The following is a 25,927-nucleotide window of genomic DNA, read 5'->3' as shown; positions in this document are numbered from 1 at the left end:
CACAGTGGCATCTGATTGTGCTCCCAAGTCCTAACTTGACAACTGAATATAAAAAAAAATGGTCTTGGGTAGAGCTAGAATCCCGCCACGACTCGTACGTTTTAAGCACTCGTAGGGACTCTTAAACCCCAGAACTGACTCTTCTGCATCCCATATCAGTGAGTGAGGCGGACTCCATATCGAAATCTAAGATGGGTTGCACCGAAGTTTATGGAAGAAGCAGTCAAGAAGGGGAATAATAAGACTCTTATTTCCATTTTCAGCAATTCGCATCAGTCGGTTGGAAGTCCAAACTCAGCAGTCAAAACTTTTGGAACTGTTTTTAAGTACACGAAATCAAACTAAGAATATGGTTGAGTACAAGCAAAAATACCTAAAACAAAAAAGAGGTCCTGTAGCCCGCTTGTTATTTCTTGAAAGGCCTGTATACTTAGGATCGTTTCCGCTGTCAAATTTGTTCGGAAGAGTAGCTACACAGAGAAAACCCTTCTTATGGGGCCATAAGCCCATCGATCGTGTAGGAAAGAGATTTTGCCCAGTCAGCTCTGAGCAGCAAAGTCTGCAGAGTCTGCATCACATTGTACCCAGGATCGAGCTTCCGCTGCCAACCCTGTACAACCATCAACCAGCCATGAGAAATGAATCACTTGTTTAATTGACATAAACAAACACTACAACAAACATGAACGTGAGCTGGAAAAAAAACATTAAAAAGCCCGAAGCCCAGATCAAGGGTAATTGTATCTTCATGCTCTTTGATATATGTCAACAGCTATTTCATAGAAAAATGAGTGGAAGAGGCTAAAGGGAATTGCAAAAACAAGAGGCATTACAGAAAAAGCCCAATGCCATTGCAAATAAAATGGGATTTGGGAAAGAGAATCAGTTTGAACAGCTTGAGATAATTGTGATGCAAGGATCATCATTGCTTCACGTAATATTTGCCATGTCTTCAGTTGCTTCAAATTGCCAAGCTAACAAGACAGAGAAATTACCTCGAGAACCAAAGTAGTTACCATCACAGTGCACACGTTGCCATCAATATTAACTCTATGACGCCTAACTTTCTCAAGTAGCTCCTGCATGCAATCGGCAGGATGGATCTTATCACCTTCAGGAGTTCCCCAGAAACTGAAAGCCTCCTCAACTTCCTGTCATTCATTTTGTTTGACATTTTCATATTAGAAAAGGATAATAACAGAAAGAAAATTAACTACTGTGATTTGCAAAAAGCTCTCATGAGGTGCATCAGTGAGCCAATAAGCTCTTTATTTACAAAAAGCTATTACAAGCAGTCATTACATTGCGAAAAGCAAGGGTCTTTTGCAAAACAATATTCTAAATGGATCCTTCTCAGGCACTTAGAAAGTGGCCTAATTATCCATAACAGAGTACCAAAACTCTCCAGTGTAGTGCCATCACCAGGAAACAAGTATCCTCATGATACTAATCCATCAATGAGGGTGGTTAAAAACCAACTAAAAGATATAATATTTAAGAAAATAAAGACTAATTAGGAATTGCCTATTCTTAATAAGAAAGATCTCATCACTCATGCCAAGTGAAAATTTTAACAGACAAATCAATTTAAAGTCGGACAATAGAAATACTGAGTAGATGCTCATAATTAATATGAAGGCATGCAGATAAAGGTTTTGAATTTTTCTAGATCATTTGAGAAGGTACTATATATTGCGAATTTTCGAAAAGATTCAATTCTCAACAAAGTAAATGCCACAAACACTAAGTAAACAGTACCTCTGTAAAGGATTTAGGATCTGGACAATTTTGCTGCTTTGATAATCTAAGTGTGCATTCAGCAGCAGTACGGCCATCACGACGAGCTACAGCTTTAAAAAATTCCAATAAATTTACACGGTCACTTTTAGACAGTTCAGCTGTCATGCCAACATCGAGGAATACAACATGGGGCTTTGACTTAAACAGCTGTTTCCGAGAAGATTTGTTCTCAGCTACCCGGACAAGGATGTTCCCAGGATGCATGTCTGCATGAATGAAGTTGTCTACCTGCAAAAAACATGAGACCAACGCTTAAGTGAGCTGGTAAAGCATGCAACATGTACTCAGGTCACATTAGTTCCATGCAGTCATATATTGGGCCACTTATGTCACTCAAAGATCTTGCACATATCGACCAAAGAGTCCTCCATTTCTCAATGAAGATTTAACTGAAGCATCAAACTAGATAGTGAAAAAGAATTAATTCATGTTTTGGCCAGCTTTAATAAATGAAATGTTACCAGAAGCATCTTCAGAAGTGCATGCGTCCCTATGTGAGCTAGTGCACTTTTAAGGCGAGCATGTCCTTCAAGTCCATCGACATAGTGTGAGACGCTTTCCCCTTGCTCATAAGTTTCCACTAAAACAGCTGGATGAACAAGAGGATACACTGGCTTTGGAAAAGAAACATCCTTCCACCTCCGGAAATTGTAAATGAAGCGACTCAAATGGGCAGCCTCCCTTGCAAGGTCAACTTGAGACATCATAAAAACTGCAAACTGCTGGACACTCTCATCCAATCTCAACCACTTCAAAGTAGGAATAAAATTTGAAACTTTTGCAGCCAGGTTGATGATTGCAAAATCTCTTCTAATGGATTCACCAACGCCGGGATGTCTAACCTTTACAGCAACCACCATGGGTTTTGCCTGTTGACCAGGGTACCGAAATCTCAAAGAAGCTCGATGCACTTGAGCAATACTGCCAGATGCCACCGGAACCTCCTCAAAATGCTCAAATATATCAGAGAGTTTGCGACCGAATGCCTTCTCAATACTCTTTCTTGTGTATTTGAAGCTATGTTGAGGGGCCTTCATGTGAAGCTCTGAGAGCTGAGCGCATAAGTCTCTAGGAAAGAGGTCTGGCCTTGTAGCAGCCCACTGACCCCATTTTATAAATGCAGGACCAGCTCTTTCCAGTGTTCGGTGAACAACCTGAAGCCACAATCTCCGAAACTGGGTTCCACAACAATCCGCAAATGGTGCCATCATTATGCTGGGTGAGAACAAAATCATTAGATACAGAGCTCTCAAAAGTAACACGATGCCTTCATAAACTGAGTACACTAGCGATGCGACAAAAGCATGCCCGTGCTGGGCACGCTTGTAGAAAGCATTCGGTGATGGGTAATAATCTGCCTCGACAAAACTTCTCTCTGCCCATGCTAGCTGCCCTGTGGTGAAAGCAAAAATACCGGGAACAACAAGCGGCGAGCGAATCAAGCCAAGACTGACTGCTTGAGCTATCCTATTTGTGCGCGGAAAACTACCGCCACTAGAACGGCACTTCTGCGAGATCCTTTTCCAAGTGAGCTGGGCATGATGGCTCATTGCACTGCTTACAGAGAAGACAGAAAATTTCCTTGACAAATAACACATGTAGAAACATTGTCCAGGACTATATTGCTGGAAAACATCACGCCCTCTTCTGGGAAATCTGCACTGTCCATATAACCTGTATGGTCGCACCGCCAACCCAGCTGAAGCGATTGCCGCACACTTTGTAACTCCAGTGTAACTGCTCCGCGGATTACTTGAAATTGAATTTACAACTCTCCTGATACTAGAAATCGTCAAAAATCTGCATTGAAACAACTAAAAACATTACAGCCAGTTTCAATAGTCAAGAGCTAGCTCGCTTCATCACTAAATCACACAGGCCGCAGAATGACCATAGGATGTTCAAAACTAAGTCTCACCATCCTTAGCAACAAGTTGCATCTCCCAGGTTGTTGGAAACTACCATCCAGAAAAATTACTTCGCTACATTATCTAGGGAAACTAATAACGAAGGAATCGCAAACCACTATTAACTATGTACCAAAAGGGACAGGTAAAGCACATATTCCCCCACAAAGATGAAAGCCTGCAAAAAGTTACGTCGCCTTCAAAAACGCATTGTTACTACTCCTACAGGAAAACCTATAATCACGAAGAGAGGAAACAAAATAAACCTCAAGACACGCACCACCGATCCAAATTACAAGAAACGATTTTTTCCGTCGGAAACCCTCTAGAAGTAGCTCAACAAGGAAACCCAGAAGAGAAACCTGCACCGCCCCCACAAATTTGCACGACCCATATCCAAGCGCACGGCGAATCGACATGCCCAAAACAGAAAGAACGGCGAGAACGAAAGGAACCAAGGTTGACCTTGACATGGCGATCTCGACGGGAGGAAGGAGGCGGAGGAGGGCGTCAACGTGGGCAGGTGGTGGAGAGTCGTCGTTGCCAGCATTTTCTCATCGACCGAGTCACGAGCGGGGTGTCCGGGAGATCGAGTTCTCCACTTCGATGCCCGAACGCGAACGGCGGGGTCGCACAAGGAAGGGGGTAGAGATCGAAGACGAGGAGGCGGAGGAAGGAGGAGGAGGCGGAGGAGGAGGAGGAGCGTGGACCCATGGACATTGGACTTCGTGTTCTCTCTTGGGCCTTAAGCCAAGCCTGCGGTCCTTCGCCGACCTAAAAAGTCTCCACTTCCCTTTTTTTAAATTATTTTTATTTTCTTGACTATTAAAAGAAAAACACAAAAATTATTTTTATCTATCTCGATAAGGAAACTAGACGGATGGTATACCATGGACTTTGCAAGCATATCAGTCTTTGGACGACTGTGAGAATGAGCCGCAAATTTTTAAACGAGTAGACCCCACAATAATTTTTATTTAATTGTTTTTTTTTATGGCCCAAAGATGATTTGCATAACGATCATTCAAAGGCTGTTATCATATATAATACTTCTTCCTTTAAAAGTCTATCGAGAATTTTAAGCATATTATTTAAATGTTAGGTATGTGTTTGCACTAAAAAAAATTGACCTCCTTTTTAGTTATTATCGGCATGTGATAGATTTAGTCGATGAGAGATGAATAGAATTATTGATAACTTGAAGAGTCAACAATTGTCAAGATAGTGGAGTCGAAAATGCTGTCAAGCTAATGGAGTCAGTGTATTAACTGTTTGTAATCTATGCTTGTAACCTCCCTTTGTAATATATGCTTATAACAGTCGGTCGTAGGCTTTAAATATCTACATCATATTCTTCGGCGCACACGCACAAACAAACATTTTGTCTTTCTATTATCTCTCAATTCATACACTATAATTATAGTTTCTAGACTTGAGTCATCGATTAAATTCACGTGTGTTCTCTTAGCTGTAATTTCCATATTCGAGTTGCCGATTAAAGTTGGGTGTATATCTTTGTTGCATATCGGGGGTGCCTCGTTGTTGATTAAGTTCTAACATTGCATCATCACGTTTTTAGGCTTTGTCGCCGATTAGACTACGGCATAGTTTGTATACGTTCAATTTCGTTTGAGGTGATTACATTCTTAGGCTTTGTCGTCAATTAAATTTTGGCACGGTTTGTGTACATTCAGTTTTGTTCAAAGTGAAGTTATCATGTACGGTCGGTTATGTTTGAAGTGAAGTCATTGAATTTGTTGTCTATCTGCGATATTTCCTGTGCTGAATCGTCATAGAACCTGTCTCTTCTCATGATGATCAAACAACTTTCGGCAAAAATATTTGAGTCGAATTCCGGCTCAATAGTATTTTACACAAGTTACCGCTTCATGTTTTCCATAAAAAAAAAATCAGGAATATCATACTTACTTTTGCGAATCTGAATATAATTTCTACTTCTGGTTTGAAACTTATAATTGTCACGTTAATCATTGATCAACTCGGACAAACATATGAGAAAAGTTTAAAAAAAAAACAAGATATTATACTCAAAGCATAACCCGGCATTCATGGTATATGTAGTTAAATATCTTTTATTGATTAATTATTTCAAGCGATACACGCGATCATTTTCAGGAAGAAATTTATCCAAACCATTCATTTTCCGCAAAATAAACGATCCATGAGAGACAACATTGAGCCTAATAGGACTTATTAACCATGGGATTAAGCTCGACATTAAGCTTGGCGGCCACCATCAAGCTGAAGGATCAACCAAGTCGTGACCAGAATCTAAATCAAGCGATCCAGCAAGTATAGTGATCGTTTTGTAATTTAGTAAAATATAGACATTTGATTAGAACAGGCCAGCAAGGATTAGCCAACTTGGTGAAGACTCGATCCTGAGTTCAACTCGACGGCAACACGAGCAGGTCATGGTGGCTCGCAGCGTTGACCGCGACACGAGTGCGATGGTGCCGTGACTCGTCGACGGCTCGACACGGCCGATCCGATGCATGGCGGCGAAATCAGGAGACGACTCGGGAACGCGAGGTCGACTTTAGCTGGAGAAGAAATGATCCAGTCTTTTGTTGCGCCAGCACGGACCTCGATTTGGAATCAGCCACGGGGACAGGAGACACGATTGGAGCGAGTGACGCCGGCGAAGTGATGGTGGTGAAATCGGTTGCCCTCTAGAACTTTTTCTTTTTTTTTGTGCAAGTTGATCCTTCTGTTAAATATCCAAAAGGAACCTAACGGGGTATATCATGTAACGCTGATAAGACTCGTGCTTTCACTAATAATAACAAAAAGGAGGAATAACGGAAAAAACGCTAACCCTTTCCCATATTCATGCATAGCCATAAGGAAAGGAGGGCAGGAGTGGGCGGCGGTGGCGGGTCGCCGACGCGCAACAAGGGCTGCCAAGTTTTCGCTAGCCTCACCCCGCCATCTCCGCCAACTCTGCTCGAGCACAAATGCATATGAAAGAAAGGGGGAGAGCAAAAACTAGAGGTGGCTAGGTAGGCATTGCCCCACTCCGACAGGGCCTGGAGTCGCGCGACCCTGATGAGACAAATCATATGTTAGTTCGGGCAGGAAGTATGAGATCCGAAGCTATAGGGGAGTCTATTTCCAAAGAATTTTGGGTGAATAAGGAATGTAAAATATGATTTTGTGGAGATTTCTCCATGTGATAAGGAATACTATATTGCCTAATTCAATGAAAATACCTCAGTTTTTTATCAACCAAATAAAGGGAAACAAAACTACGGAAAAAGTCAAGAGAGTCGACTTTAGATTGAGGAGGATATTGGGCATAGGGTGGGAGAAAAATATCCGGAACATTTTAAATTTATTGCATTTTTATCAATTCAGTCATATATTTTTTAATTTAGCCAATTAAATTCTAATCATTTTCACATTTTGTCAATTGAACCCATCCAATTTTGATCGAAAATCGCCGAGTGGATACTGGCCGCCCTTTGTGGCATGGCCGACGCCGACATGGACGTTTGTAATATCTTTAAATTTTTTATGAATTTTATTTATTTTTAATTATTTTCTTTTCTTCTTTACTTTTTTTCTTTTCTTTTTTTCATTTTCATTTTTCCCTTTTTCTCTCCATCGGCCATCGCCGAGGCTCGTCGATGGCTAGCGGAGGTGGTTGGCCTCAAGCGAGGGATGCCCGAACCTGGCCTGGCAAGGGTTGCCCTTGCCCGAGCGGTCGTGGGTTGCCATCCCCCAATCTGGCGGGCACGGGTGTCACGTCAATGAAGAAAAGAAAAATAGGAAAAATAAAAAAAATAAAAAATTGAAAAGAATCAAATATTATTAAAATTGTCATGTCATCGCTGGCTGTGCCACGTGAGATGTTCGACATCAACGCTAATGATTTTCTGCCTAAATTAATCGGATGAACTCAATTGACAAAACGTGAAAAGATTTAGACCTCAATTAGCACAATTAAAAAGTTTAAAATTGAATTGGTAAAAATGCGATAAATTTAGAACTTTTTGGACAATATTTGGCAATTTTTCCATAGGGTGGGATATGGCCACAGATCGAGAAACTTACCCCAGACTTGCCGGTTCGAAATTTCTTTATACGGGAAAACTACATACCCACCTCGTAAGCTACGCGACCATGCTAATTTCATAGGTTTCAGGAATTTCACAAGTCCTCTCGCACATTATATTGCGAAAGTAGTCATACGTCTCCGCTAGTGTCGGTTCGAGCTATTCGGATGTACAAATTGTCTTTCTTTCTTGAACATGTAAATTCAAGTTAAAAGCTTGTTAAATTTGCTGGCTAGAAAGCCACATGAAGATTAGTGGGACTCGTTTGGATCGCGTAGAGAGTAGGCCATTGTAGCCCCTTCCAAGCCCAGCTCAAAAAAAGAAAACTTCTCTAGGTGAAGATTTGGGCTTTTCGGGCTTTCCTAACCCGCTATTATTTTCGGACCCGCATTTGGAAATCTCTCTCTCTCTCTCTCTCTCTCTCTCTCGTTAAATCACTCTTAAGAATATTAGCTGAACGAGGACTCTTCGATCACTCAATTAATCCACGACATTGTCCTTTCAAGGTGCATGATTCGTAACTCTTTTTTTTTTTTTGTGTGTGTGTTTTAAGTGTCTTGTAACTTGAGAAATTGTTGAACTTCGACGGTAATCTTTTCTATATTCTCCGAGTTTGTAAAAATCACCATTAGAACCTATCAATTGGATCTTTCAAAATATACGGGTGAAAGTCACTAAAAACCCGAAATTATGCGCCAACCGTGACACGTTTGTCCTATTTTTTTTCCACGATAGAAAAAAATCACAAACTTGTACATGTGTGACACATTTATCCTCTTTGAAAATTCCGTCAATGAGGATCTATGAAAACCTGCTTACACGGACGCCGAAAAAGTAAATGATGTTTTTATAGCGCCCACGCAACTCAAGTGAAAGAAATCTGAGCTTGTTGTACATTTCTTTGCCCCTTTGCAGTTGACCTTATCATCTAAGTGGATCATCCAATTTTCCTATTTGCTGAAGCCATTTTCCCAATAATGCGGCTATGTACCTAATGTGCGGAGCCAAAGACATTGACTTTTCTGGATGTGACACAAACCTGTTATTTCGCATGCACATATTGATATATGTGGCCTACATGTACCGGTTTAAACACTGACTAAATGTCGAGGATTTTGCCCCCTATAATATCATAGCTATTAAGAAGATGTCTCGAGTTTGAATCAGTAAAAGAAATCCAATCAAAGTATATTCTCTAATTTGAATGGTTTTCTAGTTAGAATGAATCTCCTATTTTGGATATAAATATCACATATACATGCACACACGCAAAAATAGGGTTCTACTTTGTTATTAATTAGGAAGGACCAATACTCTCTAGAGGCCTCCATATTTTGTTGTGTTTTGTCATGTCCGACACTCCGACACGCTCCGATACTCTCCGACATACGACCGATTGTGGTCAGCCTTCCGGTCACGCCGACAACACGCGAGTCATGCATCCTAACATGTCATTTCGACACTTACAAGATCAATTTTAAGTATTTTCAATAAATTATGGGTCAAAATGTAAATTTATCAGAAATCTATATACTTAAGTCATATACCCAACCACTTAAAAATTAATGTACCCTTCCAACAACAAAAAAAGCTATTCGTGAATCCTAACAGAAAAAGAAGAAGAAACTCACTGCTGATATTTTAATTTATCATGTATATACTAAAATATACATGTGCCCCAACGTGCTAGAATTTTCTATTTTTTTAGAATGACGTGTCAATCTATCGTATCGTGTCATGTCGTGACGTGTCGCGTCTTGTGTTACGTGTCGGTGTTAATGCTACTTAGGTTATTAGACACTACAGCAAATAAGAGGAATTTTAGGCTTTTTTTTTTTCTTGTGGGTTTTATGTGAATTCTCTGGGAGACAACATTTGTCAGTTTGCTTTTGGTGTAATTAGGGTCGGGAAGCACTTAAGAATTGTAAACTTTGTGCTCTCTAGATTTCTAATGGATTTCTTGACAAATGGCTCTTCTCATAGAGTAGATATCGATTCAAATCGGATCACATACGTTCTTATTTGATTTCTCTAGTGATTTCCTTCTATCGCGTCGAGCTTGAATTGCAAGATTAGTTAGCTTCTGCATGATATTCACCACAATAACTGTACGGAAAATTTTTCACAAGTGCTTTTGCTTGGACAATGGACAGCATTACCAAGGCCAAAATACGCAAGTGGGAAATTACAGTTCTATCCGTGTAGCTTGAGAGTAGTCTCACTTCGCCCCCCCATCTGTTCTTAATTTTCTCCCCATCCCCGCCGACATTTTTGCGCAATGTCTCAATCTATCCCCGAACTTGAAGCCACTTTGACAAGTTTGGATGGAATATAGGGCATATGAAGAGTTAAAAGTATTTTATTTTACATCGCGTTCACACATAGAATGCACTGGTTTTCATGCCCATGCTACACGGTGCACGATCCCATTTTCTTCTTTTTCATTTCCGACTTTTGCAGATAATTTCGAGTACTTTGACAAACGAAACTGCGAGATTGTGATTGAACAAATTGAAATAAATTTTCGAGCCGAGTACATCCTCCTCATCGGATGTGCCAAATTTGGTTGGTCCGTAAGCTCAAATTTAACCACAACTCTAGGTTATTTAAATCCTTGAGCATATTTGCTCGACATGGAAAGTGATTGTGTGACTATATCATGTGGTATGGGGACCACAATCAATTCAATCATCTCACCAACAACTTTTTTAGTAGTTCCCCAACACTTTTTCATACCCCAAAAGCCAAGAACACATGCTTGCCCCTCTAGTTGCGGCACAAAGATCAAAAAGGAATTCGAGAAGCTGACACTAGAACAAGATAACGGTGCAATCTCAACCATAAGTGTTATGAATGGCAAAAAATATATAGCAATAATGACGAGACCCACCTCCGATCTTATGACTAGTAATTCACCGTCATAATGTCATACTATCTTGCTAGTAAGACCCTATTAGGAAGTGGCCATCTTCTTGGACGACCCAAAACTGAAAAAAAAGCAGAAGAAGAAGAAGAAGAAGCAGCTTTTCTAGACCTATCTCTTCTCTTTTCTTTTCTTTTTTTTTGTCAGTTTTCTAAACCTATCTAAGAAGTTGCATATCCCACGTTTTGTGGCCAATTAAGGCGTCACCCCCCATCATCACGAGGAGGAGGAGGAGGAGGAGGGCCCCCTTTTGCTTACTTTCGCTCGTGCACGATTTTTGCTTGGGGAAATTGTCGAGGTTTTTGTCAATCTCAACGCCGACACAGGAAACCGAGAAACGAAACATGGGACGACAGAGAAAGATTCGTAGATCAACGGGACACTTTCCCCTCTTCCTTTTTCCTTGGGCGGCTGAGGCGGAAAGCGAGACTTTGTCGCTTTCCGGCGGTGTCGGCCGGTGGTCAAAGGCCCAGGTCGTCATGCTTTGTAGCCCCCCATTGTCGACGTCTTCGCGTGGCATATTTTCCTCATGCTCTTAATGACACCACGCCAAGCACTGTCAGGGTTTCTTTTCAATTGTTCTAGGGTTTTTTTTTTTTTTTTCATTTTTCCAAAGTGCGTATCTGTTTTGGAAACGTTCTCTTGATGATAATTGTGTTTTTGTCCCTATAAGGTTCGTTGTAACTATCATTTGTGCTAAATCACATTTACTGTATCAAAGAAGACTCGAAATCTTATGTTACAATTCAACTATCCCCATCATTTATAGTGAGATTGTTCAAATCAATATTTTAATTTATATCCGTTGAGGTTGATGTCTTGTATTCCGTTATTCAAGAGATTATGAGGCGGTTCCGAAAGGCCCCCTACGACCGGACAAGACGGGGGTCCCGCTCCCCGGTGAGCGGGCGGGGGTCCGGGGGGGCCGCCCCGGTGGGGGTCGCGGGGGCGGCGCCCCCGAGCCGCCGGAGGCGTTTTATATTCGGTTATAGAAGGTTTTCTATGAAAAAATTAAATATTTTAGGCTATGTGGGCAATTTTGTAATTTGTGTCATGTAGGGTTTCGCTATATATGTTTAGGGCGAAACAGGTCTCTAATATATAGAGAGGGTGTGAGAAAGAGCGGCTGTACACTTTTCTACGTTATTAGTGAAACAGATTTCATCTCCCCGTGGACGTAGGTAAGCGGAACATCTCTCGCCACGAACCACGTAAATTCTTGTATTGTGCGAATTTCCATTACTTTCTTGCATCATTGATAGGATCGAATTTCGATATTCGACAATATCTTGTGTCGAAGTCCTTATCCGATGTCGGGTTAAACTAGCTTTGCGTCAATAGATAAACGAAGAACCGGACACGAAAAATGTAGGACAAGTTCGATCGCACCCTAATTGAATTGGTTTAACGGTTGGATCAAGTACGCTTTTCAAAATTTTGTTAGTCTTACTCCATACGTGTGGCTTAGATATGATCTACGGCAATTTTTTTTTTTTTTTGCCATAATTACACTGTTAATATCCATTATTAGCTAATGTTATAGGTTGATCTCAATTTTATTCACTAACATAATAAGAATTAACTAATCTTGTTGGTAAGTCCAACCAATAATTTCAAAATAAAATAAATCAATTCTGTACCTTGATAGACTATATGTCACTTTGAAAATATGTTCGAAGGCATGACCAACTCCATGTTAGTAATCATGAATGCACCGATTTTTTGTAGACAATAACAATTTGTAATAACTCGACATGACGGCAAAGTGATGTATAGATTACGTGCAAGAAGATTTGACCTTAGAGAGCCTATAGGAAGTCAAGAACTTCGTCGACCAAGAAAAATAGACACAGCTGAAGTTACACTTTTGGCAATCTTTCGATGAAATTTGTGGTACTTCGGTAAGCATGAACATGGAGAGAGTTGACTAAAGGGACCGACATTATCCTATACTAAAATGCCATATTTCGATGAAATGATTGCTAATCTTCCGATATAGTCTACCTTTTCGTATTGGTATCAATTCAATTCATCCGATTAATTTTAACCGGAAATCGCCGATGTAAATACCGATCATTCTACTTGACATGGTTGGTGTTAATGTTGACATTTTTTAGTATTTTTTTTTTTAAAATAAATTAATGGGCTAGTTCTTACTAGACCAGTCAAATTAGGTTATAGGCCAATTTCTTAACCCCCGTTTAATAAGTTAAGTTGTTGTATGGGTTAGTTATATTCACTAAATACGTTTAGAGTGGTAAAATCCAAAATAATATAAGTATTAAATGGGTTCACAACTTACTTATAGACCTAACCCATTTCTATAACTCTTTCTTCACTCTCTCTCTCTCTCTCTCTCCCTCGCTCACTTCTCTCTCTCACCTCGGTTTGAGTATGAGTTTTGACTTAACCATTCTCGCAAGCGATTTTAATTATCAATTCTTTCGAATCCCCAAGAAAAACTACGGTACTTCAAAGGTATTACTTCCTTGTTGACTATCCTAAAAGATCGAACCCAAAGAGAAATATGATCAAACTCATGACATCGCATTTCATGGCACGTTTAGCCCTTGAATTAGGAAGTGCATGTCAGGCAGTTGTGACAAAGCTTGCGTACTGATCCTAAACTTACCATATTCCACGTTGGGTCGTGAGTACCTTACGTTAGATGCAATCGTATAAACTCTTGTGTAATGGTTCGAGAGGAATATCCTATACGATCCATTTCCGATTTGTATGGACCTTGCGTACACAGGCCATGGAAACGAATCAGCTAGGGATCTTGATATGATGCTGACACATCACATACTTTTATTTTTCCTTTTTGGTCGGTCAATCTTAAGACGCGTTCTTGCTTTAAAACGATCAAGAATTGAAACAGTCACTTCATGAAAAAGGTCATAAATATGGTGCAAGAGACATCTTAAAGATTGTTAAAAGTCGTTAAAGGAAAACCTCAAAACCTCAGACAAGACATGAACGAGCCATGAAAACTTGCTTTACGACCGTGTAGAAGGGGTCCGAGGAATCTGTCTGAGGTGAATTTTAGCAGTGTTATTTTCACGATTTAGGGATAGAAAAGGTAATAAAGGATGACTAATCACCATTTTATTGTGTACTTTACTCTTCATTTCATTGGCCATATGTTAGCATCAGCTGCTTATCATGAGATGAACCATCTACATAAGCCTTTGAGAATCTAAAGTTATAACCCATATAGGTCAAATTCTAAGTAGAATTTGCAAAAGCTTATCACAATCAGAGTCTTTTCTGACTCCAATTGAGACTTTGGTGCTAATGGTTGCTCTCAATCTTAAGACTTATCATCATGATATAATGAGTTTTACTTCCTTATACATCACCACTTTCAACTATTTTTGCGCACCTAGTACACAGTTGACATACTTCATGTCTTCGCTCACCTTATCAGACTTTATGTAAGGGAGAATATATTTATTTCTCTTAATAAACCCACCACACCCTATATCGAAATTCTAGCCACAAGTGTCGCCATCCGATTTTCAACTTTCTTATGTTCAAATCTTTCAATTGAGTTGTTCGATTTTATGGGTCCTAAGGGAATACCACAAATCCCGCGTTCTACTCGGTGTTCTTAATTTGGCCGTCGCATAATTCGGACGTGCAACACTAAAACTAAAATATAAGTAATTGTGCTTGTAACAAGAGTAGTTCATTCACACATTTATGATTTTAGACCGTATAATATAACTTTATATCCATCTATAAAGAGCCCTGTAATTGCACGTGCTTGGATAGGACTTTCCGTAATGCATTAAATCCATGGAGTAATAGTCAAATACATTCGGACAAAGTGTTGGTCAAATTGGCTCTATCCCTCTAACCGGACGAGAAACCCCAATGCTACTTGGCCACCGGTTTACCCAAAGCACCAAAGGTGGGACCACCAAGAGCAAGTGCTGCGTCCACGTGTACCAACCGTGACGTAATCAACAAGGGGAGCCCTTAGTCTCGGCAATGATGCCATTAATGGCACCACCATCCGAAGAAAGAGACGAGCAGCACAAGAACCCCGCCCCAGATTTTCAATAAAGCGAACGGAAACGCCTTTTCCTCGGTGGTCCCCACTCGAACCTCGACACCTGAGGGACAGATCGCCGTACACGTGGCCGGGACAGGTGTTGTCTCCATCTGGTCCGGCCTAGATCGCCGGAGCTTCTTGACTCTGTGTCGGGGGGTCACGAAACTAGATTGATTTCTCGTGATTTGTTTTGTCTTGATCTCTTTGCCTGTTGCTTCTTTTACTTGGCCAAAATTCATACAAGAGTGATGTTTGCATTTACTAAACCCTACAAACTCTTGTTTACTAAATGATGTTTGTGTCGCAAAACGAACAAAACATTATAATTTTTAAATCGTCAAATAACGAAATAGAAAGAAGAACAATCCCAAAAAGTTGTAGTCCAATCATGCCCTTGCCCATGTCGCGGGATCGGCCGTGCTCTTCTCTCACCCGCCATCAATCCATCATCTTTGCCTTGCCAATCATTTCCAAGTATGCGCCATCTTGCTTCATGTTTTAGAATTAAGGTAAAGGTAAAGTGCATTGATGTGATTGAAGAGGTTCAATCTTTCGGGGAGTCTTTCAAACTTCTTGAAGAGGGAACCGCCTCATTCAGTGTACCAATCTTAGTATACATTTAGTAGATCTAGTATTACTCTGTGAATAACTAACGCCATAGTATTTTTTTTTTTTTTTTATCTGTCCTATCTCCAAATGTTCTCTCTTTGAATTTTACTTTAACTCTCTCGTGTAGCGCGGAGTCGAACCCCGTACCTATGATATTAGCAATCCCACTCCCCTAATCCATTTATCAAGAGGGCTGCATGCCTATTGAAAGTAACGCGATATTATGATTAGTGGTTTTTGAAGCTTAATTTGAATGGATTGAAATTTTGTTAGACTTGGCTTTGAAGCAATTAGAATGTAGTTTTGACTCTCCCATGCATCAGAAATTAGAAAAAATTTGTTAAAGTCAACTATGCAAAGTTCTGATATGAACTTAAATTTAATGTTTTCTAATTTGAAGATCGACAGTTTCTTTGGAAAGATAACCTTTTAAGACGTTCGATATCCGATCTCATCTAAAACTTAAAGTGAAGGTCATAATCTGATGAGCAATAAACCAAGCACACAATAACCAGTTAGAAAAGTTATCGGTAACGAATATCTTTAAGCACTCTTTCGGTTCTCAAACATAAAAATGTCAACTAGGATTAATTCTGAAAGCCAGAAAACATGCAGGTCGGTATGAAAAAATCGTAAGAAAGAAGAAATACATAGCCAAAGAACATGCAGGTCGATATGAAAATCCTCATTTGTCCGATATTATACTACATAGGATAAGCATCCGATTATATAAATAAATTATGCTACCACAGTATAACCTCATTAGTGCGGACGTCATATCTTGAAAATAAATTTAAAATTTTCCTTCTAAAGTTACGTGCTTCAGTTGCTTTATAAAATTTTACATGAATTGATACCATGCTGGTGCTGATGTACATGCCTTGGGGGAAGATCTTGCACAGGATCCAGGCGACAGAAAATTTAGTGCGACAGTGTTTGAAATATACAAAACTGCGGAGCTTGTGCGGTTTTTATTGACTTGAGCTCGCATACAAGGTTTAAAAATTTTTGACTTGCCATCTATATTCAACCATGTTGAAGATAAAAGCAGAACGACATAAGGAAAAAAAAAAAACTTAGGGGTAGTAATGAGAGACTTTCCGTTGAAAAGAACAGTGATGATCTTGCTTCCTCGTATTAATGTTATTAGAGTTACAACAAGTTTGATACAAGAAAGCTCCACAACTACAAACATTGACTCCAAGACCCGAAAAATTGGTAGCTTCCCATTAGCTGGGGCTCGTTACAATCTAGCACATCCGGTACTTCGTATGTTAACATCATGTTGCTGCTATAGCTTTCGTCTTCAGTGCCGCAGCCGTTGATGCACGTTGAGTTTGAATTCATTGGCGCCGGGCTCGATGAAGGCGTTGATATAGCTGAGGAATTCGATATGGCTTGATCAAGAACGCAGAGGTTCTCGTAGTCATGTGGGATCAGAGCATAGTCATCTGTAAAGCTCGAGGGCAGCCCATTATCCGTCCAATCCATGACTTGAGTACTTTGGCAGCTCGAGCCGGCGAGATTCGACAGGAATTGTTGCTCTAGATTGGACTGAAGGAATCTCGAGGCTTCTTCGTTGGTAAACGAAGCACGGTCAGCGCTTGCCGACATGCAAACGGGGACTTCTTGAATCGGAGCTTGCATCTGGTAGTTTTCAGGCAGCGCTTGGCATTGGCTTTGGTTAATCTCTTGCGGGGCTTGTGAAAGATAATCGTGACGTTGATGTTGAGATGATAGGAGTGAAGTGGCAAGACTTAGTAGTTCGGGGTCAACTTGGGGCTGGACTCCGACCAATCTCGAGAAGTTCATGTTGGATGAAGGGTAGAGAGAAGAGCTGAGGATCGAGGAGAGGTCGAGGAGATCGAGACGGGGGCTGTGGGTCACCGGATCGATCCCCATGCGGAGAAGCCTCTTCCGTATGTGGGTGTTCCAGAAGTTCTTGATCTCGTTGTCCGTCCTCCCGGGCAAGCGGGCGGCGATGGCGGACCACCTAGCGACCAGCACAGCAAGGATGATTAAGAGAAGGCCCATTCTTTTTCTAGGACGGTGCATTAACTTTTTAGTTCTACAGGCAGGGCACCACGTGAAAGAGAAACGATTCATGTTCATGCAAAGCGAAGAAGGGGAGGACCACTCAACTTGTTGCCCAGCAAGCTATGGAGATGAATGATGGTCTCTTCCTCTTCGAACGAGAACCGACCCCTCTTGATGTCGGGCCTCAGATAGTTGGTCCACCGCAAGCGGCAGCTCTTCCCACACCTCTGCAACCCTAATACAACAAACAACAGCACCAAGAGCTCAGAACAATGACCCTGCCAAGATCCCTAAAAACAAACAAGGCATACGCAACACGGGGACAGAACTTTGGAGGATGTAATGGGCCTTGATAAGTACCGGCATTCTTAGGGAGGGTCCTCCAGTTACCGTAGCCGTGCCTCTGGATGTAGTCGATCAGCTTCCGGTCCTCCTCCGGCGTCCACGGGCCCTTCTTCAGCCCGTTCTTGTCACAGCACGGCGTCCTTCCCATATCTTTTCCAGGGACAGCTCCGGCGTACTGCTCTCCTCGTACGCCCGTCGTTGATTGTTGCAGAGAGAGAGAGAGAGAGAGAGAAGACGAAGGCGAAGAGTTCCGTATGAAGATGTACCTGTATATATAGGGGCGAAGTTAGAAGCACTTATGGAGGAAAACGGAGGAGGAGGAGGGCAAGTCAAAAGGATTCGGTGCCGTCCTCTTGGGGAGAGAGAGCGACGTGTCCTGCCTTTTTTTTTTCCCCGGAGAGGAAGCTGTGGCCGTTCCTTTCTCTCTCTAGTTTTCTCTCTCCTGGCCCGTCAATTTCCGGCGACGAAAGAGAAGAGAAGTGGCTCCCCTGACCTGTCCTCGCTTTTCGGATTCACATTAGCTGTCACCGAGCACGAAAGGGCCACGTACCCCCCCGCCTTCATGGGGTTAAAAAAAAAAAAAAACAAAAGACATACTCTTGGAAAATTGACATAATGTTTTTTTTTTCTGTGAAAGCAACTCTATGACGTCAACATTCACGGCGTCTCTTGCCCATGCATGCATGGCTATATTTATTTAAAAAATCTCTAATTACGAATCGTATTCATGTTGGATCGTTACATGGGCCGACTCTACACGGGAAAGGTGTTTAGCGCGGGAGCAAACATGACCAATTCGAGGGTTAAATCGAAAGGGTCAGTTCGAAAATTTCAACTCGATTCGATTAAGATTATTGTAATGCCGATTATATTCTCCGCAAGCAAGAGACAAAAAACGTGACAACCCGGATGAGAGGACACATGGGCAAGAGCAAGATGACGAAATGACCCCAGTTAGCCGTCCGATTGTCGCGGGCGCAATTAATTTATTCACAAAATCACATCATGGAGGCAGATAATTTCAAAAAGTTCTATGCACCATGGACTTGGTATGGGCTGATTCGAACGGTAAAAGGGTAATATCGGGATTTCGCTGACTGTACGGATGGTCAAAGAAACGGAAGAAGAGGGTTGGGTCTGCTGAGAAAATTTCATGGGTGCCATTATTGCCGTGAGCATTTAATTCAAGGTGGCAATAATTGATCGATTTCGGTGCTTGCCCCAAAAAATAGTGACTAAGTTTTCTTCGCCACGTCTCTCTCGCCCTTTGATGACCACAAATAGGGAAATGACAACGTGGCCATTCTTAACTTATTATGAGATTAATAATCTATTCTGAATCTCCTTATAAAAAAAAATAATCTATTCTGAATCATAGAAAAAAATAAATTAAAAAATAATTATAATTGTTGTGGGGGTTTATTGTTTCAAGAATTTGTGACCTCTAATATATTATTACTAGGTTATAGGATCCCAATTACGATTTAATCTTCCACGAAAAGTAAGAAATTTTGCATGTTTTGACCAATTCAAGGTAATAAAAAAAATGGGGTTATTTGAGCTAAAAGATCCCAATTCAAGATCACTTCTCTTAAACCAAGAAGAGGATTTGAAGTCGATTATGCAAGCTCAAATATGAAAGAACGTAGAAAGAAAAAGCAATATAAGAGCAGCACGGAAGTAAACAATCACCCAAAGAGTGTTATATTAGCAAAATCCTGATAACTATTACGTACAAACATATGAAGAAAAGATACACATTTTAGAAATGACAAGAACGAGGATCGAAGACTTCTTTCATTTCTCCTTGAGGTGAATTTGCACCTTTGTGCTGATGTGCAAGATTAACAAGCATTCGGAGAACAACTTTCTATACATTGCTAAAAGGGGTCATATTCTCTGTCATTCATGGTTAGAGGGAAATGATCGATTAGTTATCCGCATGTGGATATCACCCACATTTCTATCTAGTTAAATTTGTGTAATCGGATGTGCAGCCTGGGCCTTGTCATCGGAGTGTCGTCCCTGCGAAGCCCTCGACTCCTTGATCGCTTGTCTCCTGCCGAGAGAAAAGGAACAAGGGGATGTCTAGAGAGAGCCCTCGAATAAACTCTTTGACTCATCAAGTTCCGGCGAAAAATGGCACGAAGGACTACATTCAAAATCCGTGCAAATATTTAGGGTTAAATTGACCAAAAAAAAATTAAGAGAGAATTTGCATCTGTATAATAGGCTTAGAATTGATTGAATAATTTTTCCTCGGAAGGATGAGGTCTCTTGACGAGCCAATGCTAATACTCGGATCCGAGGTTGAGGGAGATAGTTGGATGGAACAACCTTGGGTGCTACCACAAATTCTACACATGGTGGTAACTTGAAGATCAGTCCTTTGTGATTTTATCTCTGTCACCGCCAACTCGGGCCCTTATCAACAATCAAATGGTGTGCGCGAATCAAAAGTCGTTAAATTGAAATCTATGATACTAGCTAGTACTTTTTTCTAAAACCCTTGGCCGCAAATATCTCTCTCTCTCTCGATCTCGACCACACGTTGATGATGATCTGCTGTCGAGCAAGAAGTGAAAGAACTCAATTTCATTGACTTTGCCCTAAATGATTGAACGAATCATTTCATAGCTTTCAACTTGGTGTGGACTATCCGCAGTAACCCTGCGTAGCTTCATCATAGCAAACAAATTTTAGGGGAAATTCTCACATCAAGTAGTAGCCATCTCCTTGTCAATCGCCATCTTCTTCCAGCTGGTCATTTGAAAACTCTATCGTCTACTTTTGCTCCATAAATCTCAAGCGAAAAGCAGATCACATCATTAACTCTTGCAATGAGTTGATTTCGTACTATAACAACTGCACAAAAGACCGAAGATGGAGTCGCGTCCATAATTACTATACCCCTTCCACGCTCTCCTCACTGAGTAGGTCGGAAAGAATATCGCAAAACTGTTCTCTTAGCACGGAGAGGCAAGTTAGGAGCCTAAAATGTTTGTACAGGTGATTTCGCGCAGGAATTTGAAGGTGCGATAACCGATTCATCTAAAAAATTGAGTTCGTAGATAAAGGCGTGGTTAACGATTTAAGCTCTTCAGTTTTTATGGACGAGGTGGTGCATAAATCCACGCGATGGTCATCAATTAAAATACAAACCCTAATCTAAGCTCGCAAGGACCCTCGTTATATTCTGGACCACAGAAGCAACTATCAAAAACCCAATAGCCAATCATGGTGCCATCCAAAACGAAAATATGATAATCACTACCGGGCAAGAGCTAGAAATTTCTACATTTCCCTCGTAATCGTAGTAAGACGAGAAATCAAGGGCCATGCAACATCATTTGATAAGAAACTTCACGTGAAGCCCTCTTCATTGGCTTAGAAACCCTCATACGTGTCTCGTCTAGTTTTGAGGGACGAACTTTGCGGTCAAACACTAATTTAATGTAATTTTCCTGAGATTTTTTACTTCACTAAGGTTGTTTTATTGAATGACAAAGCAGATTATCTTTGACCAAAACCAAGAAAATCTCTTGGATTGCTTTAAGGGCTTCGTCTTATCTCTTTTTTCCCATAATATGTTCTTTGTGGTGATCTTGTCTTATATCATATACCAAAGAAAGTATAACATGAACACACTCGATGGTCATAGTTAATCATAAATTATAGCATAATTTTATGGTCTATGTCTCCATGCACGATGTCATGGAGACAGCCCCAGTTCATCCGACCAATATCAAGTGCCCACCACGTTCAGAAAGCTACTAATCAGATTAATTTTATGTGATTAAACAGGAGATTACCCACTAAGCAATATCAAACTAATTAATTCAAGGAAAGCTAATCCAAGCTTGATAGGGGTAATCACTTGGCAGAAACCTAGGGCTTGCTTGTGGATCGAGTCGCCCAAAGAAGGTGCCTTCCGTGTACGAGTTGACCAGCCGATATGCAGACGTCATGGATTAGATAATTGTTCTTGGATGGTGACCATGGCATTTCGATTTCTCCAACGAAACTTAAAATATTGTCCGAATCATCTTTCTATTGCATCTAGAACAATTTTTTTCTTTTAAAAAAAAAAAAAACTTGTTTCACATGGTTTTGGGCTGTTCTAGATACGAGGTCTAGTGCAACACGTATGTGGACTCATCCGTTACTGTTTAAAGAAGTCTCTTTCTGTATTTTACTTCTTTTCATGTTAGTGAACTAAGGTACGTACAACTGTGGAAATTATGAGAAAAATAATCAAGAAAACAAAGTTCATAACACAAGCTTATTGATAAATTTAGGCATCCGAATTTCGAACTAGTTCATTTTGTGAAAGGTTTGCGAGGGATCTAAATTTCGCCAAGTCTTGAGATTGAAAGGTATAACTAAAAGAATTTACTTTTCGCGATTATCAATTTGTGTGAAACAATCAAGTGATGGAGTAAAATTTGTATCTGATTTTGGCTGAGTAGGGAGATAAAAGGAAAGCAATCTCTCCTTGGCAAATAAAAACAATTTTGGGAAGTTAGAATCCTATGCGATTTGCATTTCATATTACACATTCATAAACTAAGAATCCGAACTACCGGAAAAAGAAAAGATTAGCTACAAGCCACCGAACAATAAGGTTATGTTGTCTTCATTTCGTGAAAAATGAATGATTTTGAAAAATGATTGCTCATATTGTTAAGAAAAATGAATGAAGGAAAGATATTTTTATCGTCCATGAAAATATTTAGACATAAATTCTTGTCATCAATCAAAACATTATCCATTGCTAATTATTTTAAATGATATAAATTATTCTTTTTAAAAATATTTTTTTTAAATTATTCATTTTTTAAGAAACAAATGAAGCCACAAAAATCAATTCTACAGTGAAAGACGGAGTCGTTGAACAAGAAAAGGCTTCACACTTCACAAGCCCAAGAAAGTTAGGAGGCCATTGGGCCCTATTAACTAGTCGATGGCTTCACTTATGTTGCTACAAAATGGGTGACAATGATCGTTTTGGGCCTGCCCTTGAAGAACGAATTGCTACTAAGTTCCAATAGCAGTACCAATTCCTTGTGATTGAGCAATGGATTGCAACTTTTACGTTTTCTGACCTTCAAGCTAGGGATGAGAATGGATCTGGGTATTGCAAAACCGGATCGGTTCGAATCAGCCATAAGAACCGATCCGGCTCCAGATTCTCGCGGTTGCTTGTCCGATTCCTGATTCCAGAAAAAAGTGAAATCGGTACGGTGCAATACGGTTCCCGATTGTTGGTTCCTGGGTGAGAACCGAAACCGGAAACTTTTTGTGTTACGTGCTTTGAATTTTTATTATCTATTTTATTTTACAAGTTCATATTTTATGTATCGTTGCTATTGATAAATAGGGATTTTTTTTGTTGCGTGCACTTTTTATTTTGTTAACTAAAAATGAAACAAAAAAAAAAGGAAGAAAAAGTTAAAAAAGAAAAAGAAATTGGTTGATTCTTGGTATGTCCTGAATCGATTGATAGAGTAGGTTCTAGGTTTCATAATATATAGAGTAGATTTCAGATCACAAAATTCAAAAGCCAATCTCGATAGAGTAGGTTTCAAATTCCATCTGAAATCTTGACAGGTCCTGAAATGGCACATCCCTACTTGAAAGCCTTCTTCACGTTCCTTGACCTTCAAGTTCCAGCCTTTTGCTGCTCGCATGTCCATTCCTCCACCATCTTATGATCCATATCCCCAAATGGAGCTCGTCCTTATCCTTACAAGAATCTACAAATCACCGCCGCCACGCAATATCCACGTGGCACTGGCCCACAGGATTTCCCCATACCGCTGTCCCGCCAGGAGTTTCTAGATTCGCTTTCGCAGCCCATCCCTCCCTCTGTGCGTGTCTCTCTCTCTCTCTCTCTATATGTGTGTGTGTAAGAACGTTGTTTCGCCAGCTACTGTTATCCTCAAAGTTCTGTGCTACAACTCCAAAGCATAGTCAGTTTCATCGTTGGTTTGCCACGGGTTTTTTTGTGAGCCTGAGGTTCATGGGGAGGGCCGCGCACCAGGCGGCGAGCCGGCTGATGCAGGGTGTCAGAGACCAGCCCTCGTCGGCGGCGATGAAGTCGCTGAGGGACTCAAAGCAGGCGAGGCAAGTCTCCGGTGCTCTGGACTCGCCAGCGGTCAAGGCCTCGAAGCATGATGGCGAGGCGTCCAGGCGAGCCGAGGAGTCACTGTGGACCATCATGTTCCTGAGCTGTAACTGGGGTCCGAATTGATCGAATCCGTATACTTGTATGTATACTGTAAGTATATGTATATAGTCAGATATAAACGTATAAACGTAGATGTATACATGGTGAAATCTCGTAAGGATTGGTTTTGATAGTTTTCCGAGTTTCTTTTTCTTTTAGGTCTAACTATAAGAGACTTGTTCTAAACATAAAAGGCGGAAAAGACATCGTGAACTGTTCCGATTCAGACAGATCGATCGTGAGCTTTCTGTTCTTCTTCCTTTTGCTCCTCAGCCTACGAGTATTAGCAGTCGTTTCCAGCTATTTGTTGCTAGATTCAAGTCCAAGCCTGTCCAACCTTGAGATCTAATTGAGGAATTTCTGGTGAACTAATCAGTAGTGTCGGGAAGTACGAGGATGAAAGTAAGTGACCGAACGATTAGTTCAACTGATTGAGTGAAGTCCATTCATTAAGAAAGTAAGCAGTCTTTGCAGTATATTTGATGTTAATAACTTCTGGAGAAAAATTCGAATACCCTAAAAGATTCAAACTTTAGCTGTTGTTTGAATTCTATCTTAAATTTTTTCTTATATCATAAAAAAAATTCAAAATTTTATGTTTAGTCTTAATTCAACTATAATTTTTTGTTAACAAATTAAAAGTTTAGGAACATATTGCACATCGGACTAAAGTTCATGGAGTATGTTGCTCAAATTAAAAGTTCATGGATCATATTACACATTGGATCAAAGTTTAAGGATCATTTGTATCATTTTTCCTAAAAAATCACTAACTTTTACTCGAGTCCCAAATATGTCCTCTTTGACCTCCATCCAAAGTTTCTCTTGATAATAAAGAGATAGAAAGCTCTCGATCGTGAGCTGTTTGAGCGTCCGGACCGCGAGCTCTCCTAGTGCGATAGATGGAGGTCTCCCAAGCACGAGTTATTAAAGATTGAGTGCAAAATTGAAAATCTCCAAGCGAGATGGAAAGAAGAGTCTCTTAAGAATAAGAACAATTGAAGAAAGCCAACCTAATTGCTCTAATTTTTTACCCAAATTTTAAATTCGATAAAACATCATTTGGAATGATATGAAAATCCATCTCCAAAGATGTTTTCTTAGATATGGAGTTTGCGGAAAAAAAACTAAAGCGATAACGTGGAAACATCGCATCACTAAGGGCAATTTTGGACGGAGGGTTCGTGGAGCGGATATGAGATTCAAGTAAAAGTTGGTGACTTTTCGTTACAAAAAAGAAAGTTCAGGGAAGAATTGATACTATATCTAAAGTTGGTTGTTTGATTTTTTATGAGACAAAAACAGTTTACGATAGAATTGAGACCGTACCAAAAGTTTAGAGTTCTTTATGAGAGAAAAGAGAGTTTAAGATAGAATTTAGACTGGAGCTAAAGTTGAGTATTTTTCGGAGTATCATGCCTTTCAAAATAAGGGTTTTTTTTATTTTTTGAAAAAATTTCAGATAAAGGAAATTATTTTTGGAGATATCACTTTTCAAGAGAATGTTTTCCCTTTTTAGGTTAGAGAATATATTTCTTAGCTTTAAACATATAGATTTTCTTTGTCTGTAAATGATTTTTTTATCGACCGGTCATTTTTAGCTAATTAAACTCGTGAAAGTCAAGAAAACTAACTTACGAAAAATTCTTTCACTCAAACAAAGACATCGGTGAAGAATTTGAATCACGTGATCCTAACTCTAAGATAACCTATTTGGTTCATGGCATGTATCACCATGTGATGAATGAAAATGCTTCAAGTCTTTGGGCCAAAACCTTGGAAGCTCCACCACCATTTAAGAAACCCGGCATGATTAATGTAGCACTCCGATCCAAGGCTTAAGGAGAAATTCAAATGCTTTTAATAAAATGCCTGGTGTAGGGCACGATGCAAAGTGCAATCCACCTTGTGAAGTAAGTGGCTCAAACCATCCCCTAG

At 40.3% G+C, this 25,927-nt stretch overlaps 3 protein-coding genes across 3 annotated transcripts in view; 1 reads left to right on the top strand and 2 right to left on the bottom strand.

The window, feature by feature from the left end:
* Positions 1 to 25,927, top strand: part of LOC115739662 (equilibrative nucleotide transporter 3-like) — a 469,706-nt gene that overhangs the window by 16,788 nt on the left and 426,991 nt on the right. The gene's annotated exons all lie outside the window — the stretch shown is intronic.
* LOC115739661 (probable serine/threonine-protein kinase abkC) lies at positions 229 to 4,436 on the bottom strand. Its single transcript, XM_030672874.2, has 5 exons — positions 4,173 to 4,436; positions 2,262 to 3,600; positions 1,759 to 2,028; positions 996 to 1,151; positions 229 to 610 (listed from the first exon to the last, which is right to left on the bottom strand). The coding sequence occupies exons 1-5, from the start codon at positions 4,178 to 4,180 to the stop codon at positions 491 to 493; spliced, it is 1,893 nt and encodes a 630-aa protein (XP_030528734.1). The 5' UTR covers positions 4,181 to 4,436; the 3' UTR covers positions 229 to 490.
* On the bottom strand, positions 16,482 to 18,021 carry LOC115739742 (transcription factor MYB41-like). The gene is made up of 3 exons (XM_030672971.2): positions 17,776 to 18,021; positions 17,521 to 17,650; positions 16,482 to 17,371 (listed from the first exon to the last, which is right to left on the bottom strand). The coding sequence occupies exons 1-3, from the start codon at positions 17,906 to 17,908 to the stop codon at positions 16,564 to 16,566; spliced, it is 1,071 nt and encodes a 356-aa protein (XP_030528831.1). The 5' UTR covers positions 17,909 to 18,021; the 3' UTR covers positions 16,482 to 16,563.

Source organism: Rhodamnia argentea, chromosome 9, assembly GCF_020921035.1.
Source record: "Rhodamnia argentea isolate NSW1041297 chromosome 9, ASM2092103v1, whole genome shotgun sequence".
Taxonomy (NCBI): Eukaryota; Viridiplantae; Streptophyta; class Magnoliopsida; order Myrtales; family Myrtaceae; genus Rhodamnia; species Rhodamnia argentea.
The sequence above is the reverse complement of the archived record's forward strand: the minus strand, read 5'-3'. Positions and strand labels throughout refer to the sequence as shown.

Bases quoted from the DNA above. Each gene is read 5' to 3' on its own strand.
- LOC115739661 (XM_030672874.2), bottom strand. The intron at 1,152-1,758 runs GTACTGTTTACT...AATGAATGACAG, and splicing joins ATCCTAAATCCTTTACAGAG to GAAGTTGAGGAGGCTTTCAG. The intron at 611-995 runs GTAATTTCTCTG...ATGGTTGTACAG, and splicing joins TAACTACTTTGGTTCTCGAG to GGTTGGCAGCGGAAGCTCGA.
- LOC115739742 (XM_030672971.2), bottom strand. From the start codon at position 17,908: ATGGGAAGGACGCCGTGCTGTGACAAGAACGGGCTGAAGAAGGGCCCG. The intron at 17,651-17,775 runs GTACTTATCAAG...TTGTTGTATTAG, and splicing joins GACCCTCCCTAAGAATGCCG to GGTTGCAGAGGTGTGGGAAG. The intron at 17,372-17,520 runs GTTGAGTGGTCC...GCTGGTCGCTAG, and splicing joins CATAGCTTGCTGGGCAACAA to GTGGTCCGCCATCGCCGCCC.